Genomic DNA, 6,576 nt, shown 5'->3' with positions numbered 1-6,576 from the left:
AGAGAGAGAGAGAGAGAGAGAAGGGGCGAGTGAGCGAGCGAGGCAGAGAGAGGCAGAGAGAGAGAGAGAGAGAGAGCAGCGATCAGCAGTGGTGCAGCGGCAGATCGCTCCCTCACTCGGCCGTCAGACGCAGAGGAATGATAATTAGAATGAGATTGACTCGGCAACAAGAAGACCAAGAAAAAGGTGGAGGAAGAGAAAAGGAGCCGGGCCTCCGTCAGCAGTAAGAGGAGGAACAGTGGAGAATACGCGAGGAGAGGGGGGAGAGAGGAAAAAAAGGATTGAAATTCCCCTCTTTTGGTCAAGAAGAACGAAGAAGAGAGGGGATTCGGGCGCTGCAGTGTAGGGTTATTTATGCATTTTTGGGGGGGACATGATGTTGACAGCAGCGGCGGCGGCGGCGGCAGTGGAGGAGTGAGTAGGGATCAATAATCCTCCCTCTCTCCTCCCCCCCACCCCCCTTCATCCCTCCATCACCTCTGCAGGAACCGCTGAAACCTGTGAGCTTCTGCTTTATTTTCTGGATACTGCAGTGTGTCTGTGTGCGCGTGTGCGTTTATGTGTGCGCGCGCCCGCGCGTTCATTTCAGGCCGAAGCGTTACTTCTTGGACGTGTGTGAACATGTATGTGCATGTCATGTGTGCGAGAAGTGTTTATGTGTGTGTGTATTTCATATGGTGTCTCTGTGTGTGTGTGTGTGTGTTCGCGCGCGCACGTGTGGGAGTGAACAGAGGAAAAAGTCCAAATGTGCTTGCCGTGAATCACACACATCATGAGATCAAAACGTGACATTTCTTGGTAGCAAAAGCACCGGAGTACTAGTGGGGAGATGGAGTACACGGTTTGAGTCTCTAAAATCCCGATTCTGCAACAACAGCCACCTCTCCGTTTTTTTTCTGTCTTACGGTTTGAATCCTCGAGCATCTTAATGACTGAATCTGAACTGCAGCAAAAAATGATATTGGACCACAAGAGGGCAACAAAAACAAGACTTACAGAAATACGCTGACTTTCATTACCAGGGACCGTTTCAAGGAACTGGATGTTTGTTTCTTCTAGTCTTATCGCTGCGGTGACGTTCGACAATTTTGCAGAAACACTCCTAAATGTATTTGGACTTTCTCGTGGCCTTATCGTTGAAAAGTCATCTTTAGAGCAGATGCTTTCATTTACTGACAGAACTGTGTGCTGCAAGTTTCACTTCTTAGTTCCTGAACTAGAACTCATCTAGGGCCCAGAATCATTTTCTCTCTGGTTCCTGTACTTGTCTGTGGTTTGTCCTACGAGATCCTGCTGCTGAAATACAGAAAGTTTCTGCTTCTAGTTCTGGCAGTTGCAGTAAACTTAGTTTATATTTGAATACTTGACTTGACTTGACATATCTTCCATGTCATGTCTACTGATTCTCCTCTAGACCACAACAGTCTGGTCAGATGTCAAGTGGGCCCGACCTGTACAGTCATAACATATTTACCTATAAATAACAATAAGTCCATGTTTTTCCCCTTTTGTTTTCACACAAAGGAGTACACGTTTCTTAGACAATCTTCATTTTCAATGAAATATCATTTTACATATAAGCATGAAGAATTTGCATGTAAGTGGCGCTTTGGCCCAGAGGTGATGTCTCTGTCATTGGTTTGGAACCCCAGGGTTCACTTCCTGGGCAAGATTGAATCCCAGTTAGGACGGTTGGTACCTTCCAGTGGACTCACCACCTACAGGAAGGTTCAGGGGGGGTTGGTACGGTGCAGTGTGATTGGCAGTCATAGAGACTGTTGCCCCTGCGACCCGGTAACGGATAAGCAGATGGATGGATGGAGTTTGGGCGTTGTTTTTTTTTCTTTAAAATTCATCAAGCGGGCCGGATTGAATCCACTAATGGGCCAGGTTTGACCCGCGGGCCGTATCTTTGACACCCCTGGTCTAGATGTTGTTATTCGTGACAGTAGTTTTTCTGACTCCACGGGTCTGTGTTCATCACGGAAACGAATGAAAGTTCTTTCAGAAGTGGTCGTCGCTCTGCTACAACAAGAGGTTCATCAGTTTGTTCTCCAGTCCTTCTATTCTTCTTACATTTTGTAAGAAGAATAGTCCTTAGATATATATATATATATATATATATATTATATAGACAAATGGAAGGAACCCAGAATACCCTGAGAAAACCTGCACACACCTGTGTTTAGCACTCTTTCACTGTGTGTTATTATAACAATTAGGGCTGTCAAACCATTAGAAATTCTTATCCAATCAGTCAAAGGGTAGTTGAGATAGTCATGAATAATCACAATGTATCGCGGTTAATTAATCAAAAAATAATTAACATTCCAATACAGTCATTGGATTTTATTCATTACTGTGCATCTTGATGATGATGATTTAACCAGCGCAGAGTTGTTTTCCAAACTCGGGTGAAGTCGTTGCTCAGTTTACATTCCCTTGCAATCTATGTCAGTTGTGTCAGTCAGCTTGTCAGCCACAGACTTACTTACTGCCTTATGTTCAGAAAGGCTGGTCTGATGCAAGCCTGGCATCAGACCTGTAGTTGAAGCCTCACATAGATGTTTTTTTTTAAGGCTGGAGGTGCATCGGAAACTCTTCCCCACAGCGTGTGCAAATAACGCAGCGTATATCGATTCTTATAACAATGATAAGTGGATGGAAAGTGGAATTACAGTGCGACGTTTCTGAAGATCACAAATTGATTGACAAGCTTTGTGTTGCCACTGATTTGCGATTGGTACTGTACTCTTTAGATTCAAATTGTCAAATTCCGCGGAGAGACTCGGAGGGGTTGTTGGTTTTAAAAAATGGTCAAATTGGCAGAAATGTGAAAATGAAAAGTATTTGTTCGCTTTTCAACAGGAGCCATATGACATCCTGTGTGTGAGTGTGTATGCCTGTGTGTGTGTTAAGTTAAGCTCTAGAAAGTAGAAGATAGAGTGGTATGTTGCTGCTTTAGCTAAAATTAAGCCTTGTTTGTTTGTTTTTTTAACATAAGGCCTGTGAATGTTTTTTGTTATTTTATTAGAATTCTAGTAGTAACAAGTGTGGTATAAAAAATATATTGCATTTTATTTTATTTAGGGATGTCCGATATTAACCTATATCCAAAATGTCGATATTGTCCAAACACTTAACTTCCACTTCCGATATCAACCAATACTGATATAGCATGGTCATAGGTTAAAGCAGTGTTTCTCAATTATTTTCTGCACCCCCTAATTTTTTATTTATTTTTTTGCCTGGTAACATTTATGTATTTATCTGTACAAACCGCTGTATGAGTTGCTGGCACCAACATCCCCCGATTATTAAAATAGACTAATAAAATGAGCTGCAATGCTGCCATCTAGTGACTTTCACTTTCATATACAGCCGTTTTTTCCCAAACCTTTTTTCAGGGCACACATCATATGCCCAACCTTTTTTCAGGGCACACATCATATGCCGAAACCCAGGCTTCGCGTGATCGGGTTTTCATTATCGGAGGAAAAAACCGAAAAAGATTCTTATAGATATTACATAATTATGCTAGTATCCGGTCGTTAATATCGGTCAGTCAATATTATCGGACATCCCTAGTTGTATTGTTATTTCATAGCTTTGGCAATAACTTTCCTCTCATTGACGTGTGCTCTTTTCTTTTACATGTGATGAACTCCACAAAGGATCTAGACCAGCCAATCAATGGGATGACAATTCAATGTAATGCCAAACCACTGATGGTGTCCAGGCAGTAAATAAATGCCTGGCATGAGACTGATCTTCAGTGTGAGGCTTCATCTGACCAGACAGCTGCAGGAGGCCCACCTGAGTCCTGCAGTTGAATCCATGGAACTGGTCGAGTTCCAGTCTTCCACCACCGTCCGAAGATGATCTTTTGTTGACGATCTCTGCTTTTGATTCGATATCTGAACCCTTTACGATCGAGAAGTTCTGGATTGAGTATTCGTCTTTATGTTTAGAAAACTCACTGGACTGTTTTAAATGAGGCCTCGGAAAGAAGCAGGTGACTGGTCGAGTACTCGTCAATGATGCTTCAGTGTGGTACTACCGCACCCCTGTACCCAGTGCTTATGTTCTCCATCTTTGATACAGAGGAACCAGTTAAGTCTTCAACAGCTTGGGTTCGCTCCTTTACTTCACCGGAACCAATATTTCCAACTTCTACATGGAGTACAGAGAGTGGATAGAACCAAGTCACTGACAAACAAACTGTGGAAGGCGGGAAAGACAATCTCTCTGTCCTTTAGTGTGGTTTTCCGTCGTCATGGGACAGGGCTGCGGCAGCGACAGCTCCTGATCCTCACCAGGGAATGTTTGATGACTCCGTAAATGCCTCTGATTGTTGTCCACAAGGGCAGGGCCCGTCCTGATCTTTGAATCAGCTGTTGAAGAGGAAGGAGGTTCTCTCCCCCCCACTCACCTCCGGTGGGGGGGAGGGTGAAGGAGTTTGACTATCGGTTGTAGCGTTTAGGACAGCATTTTGTAGACGTTTATTGATTTGAGTTTGTAGATTAGATCTTTCCAATCCTGAGTGTAGTTTTCAACATTTATTGAGTTAATCTGCGTATTGCCATCCCAGCTGATTCTTAGGCAGCATTTCACATAGGTCAGTTAGCTTCAGTGCTAACTGCTTCCAAAAGTGCTTGGATTACTAAGCTTTTTTTTTTCACATTTATTCTCAGCAATCTATAGCCACTTCCAAGTTCCAGTTAGCTCTTCTACTTACTCTTTGGCCAAGAGTCTGTCATGGATGCCAATCAAGGCCCGGGTCAGAGCAGTCCAGAAAGCCCTAACCGGGCTGTGGAGTACCTTCTCGAACTCAACAACATCATTGAGAGCCAGCAGAAGCTTTTAGAAACCCAGAGGCGTCGAATCGAGGAGCTGGAGATTCAACTGGATCGTCTGAGCCAAGAGAACAAGGACCTACGTTTGGACCGGCAACCAGTCGTTCCGCCGCCACCCGCTCCTCCTGAGCCACCGCTGCCTCCTCCTCCGCCACCACCTCCGCCCACTCAGACCACAACTTCTATGTCCACCAAGAACCACCACCACCATCACCAGAACAGCCAGCACCCAACTCCTCCCCAGCCTCCGTCCTCCATCCCACTCCACCACAGCCAGCACCACCATCACCAGCATCATCAGCATCATTATCAGCAGCAGCACCACCACCACTCCTCCTCCTCCTCCTCCGCCGCCCACCACTCCTACAACAGTACCAACAGCACCAGTGCCATCCCTGTCCCCGTTTCGACACCAACTTCTGCTCCCGCTTCTATTTCAATTCCGACCCAGATTCCGGCTCCAACGTCCTCCTCTGCGGCCCCAGCTCCACCTCCCCCTCCTCCAATACCACCCCGGGATCAGCCACGGGTCCACAGCCGGTTGTCCCGCGCATCCTCTACCAGCACCGGCACTAACACCAACTTTGTGGAGAAAGAGAGGGAGAGGCTGGAGCGGATGCACCGAGGCAGTGCCTCCAACAACCACCACGCCCACACCCTGCATCATCACAAAATGTAAGTTTCAACATTTCCTTACTGGTCTCTGACTTGTTTCTCTCCCAAAAGAGAGGATGATTCACGCTTTTAATTCCGTCTGGTACGTCTTCAGAAATTGAGAAGATGTTCTGTGCTACATGGTTAGGGTTTAGGTTTTACCAATATTGGTACCGAGCTATAAGTAACCCCATCAGTTGTTTTTTTTTTTTTTTTGTTTTGCGATGAGATTTAAAGGAATGGATATTTTTCTTCATTTTTTTCCCCCTTTGCTTATTCCTTTCTGTTTTGGTTCATCTGAGCACCACAGCAAGCCTAGCCCAAACACTCTCATTTGTTGAGATTGGCTTAGGACTAGCATGACAACATGCTAGGACTAGAACGACAACATGCTAGGACTAGCACGACAACATGCTAGGACTAGCACGACAACATGCTAGTCCTAAGCCAGTTTGAATCAACTTCCCATCCTTCCTTTTCTGTGTCTGTATTAAGAGTGATTGAGCAACTGACTTTAAAAAAAAAAAAAGAAAAATAACAAAAAAGTCTGCATTTAAATGGGATAAGGTTATAGTTTAATTTAAATTAATGTTTTAATGTAATAGTAGTTCCTTATACTAATATTTAAATGGGAAAATGATGGGGGGAAAAAAGAAGTAGGTTTTTTTTATGGCTTTAAAAGTATCCCCATCTGACTATAGGAACAGTGCAGGAAGTTTCTTGATCGATTTGCGTTTTATTCTTTTTAATGAAGGTGTTTGATCTTAATCTCTCACCTCAGTAGTTACTGATTCTTGCCTATGTATCAGTTCTTTACCAAACCGGTCTCTGATCCATTCATTCTCACTTTGAAGCTGGTTTTATTGTGAATTCCTTCTACTTAAAAACCCAAACTTAAACCACAGGGTCAGATTAAAGTCATCATTCTCAGGTCCGCCTGAACTTGTGTTGATCTTTGCCTTTCGTTGCTACTTACTTCGCAGCTTCTGCCACGGAGGAATTTATGAGTACCTAGCATTCTAGGAAGCTGAATTTGCTTCGCTTTTCTATGTTATTTTTGACCATT

The 6,576-nt window shown here is 44.1% G+C and overlaps 1 protein-coding gene across 1 annotated transcript in view; it reads left to right on the top strand.

Moving 5' to 3' along the window:
* Window positions 1–26: 26 nt before the first annotated feature.
* The window catches only part of LOC103384527 (IQ motif and SEC7 domain-containing protein 2-like), a 69,121-nt gene continuing 62,571 nt past the window's right edge, over window positions 27–6,576 (top strand). Inside the window, exons 1-2 of the mRNA XM_017035863.2 lie at window positions 27–500; window positions 3,675–5,531. Of these exons, the coding sequence (XP_016891352.1) occupies window positions 4,759–5,531 (773 nt within the window). The 5' untranslated portion in view covers window positions 27–500; window positions 3,675–4,758. The remainder of the gene's footprint in view (window positions 501–3,674; window positions 5,532–6,576) is intronic.

This window comes from Cynoglossus semilaevis, chromosome 10, assembly GCF_000523025.1.
Source record: "Cynoglossus semilaevis isolate Cse_v1.0 chromosome 10, Cse_v1.0, whole genome shotgun sequence".
In the NCBI taxonomy this organism is placed as follows: domain Eukaryota; kingdom Metazoa; phylum Chordata; class Actinopteri; order Pleuronectiformes; family Cynoglossidae; genus Cynoglossus; species Cynoglossus semilaevis.
Note: the sequence above shows the minus strand (reverse complement) of the source record. Positions and strands in the feature narration are given on the sequence as shown.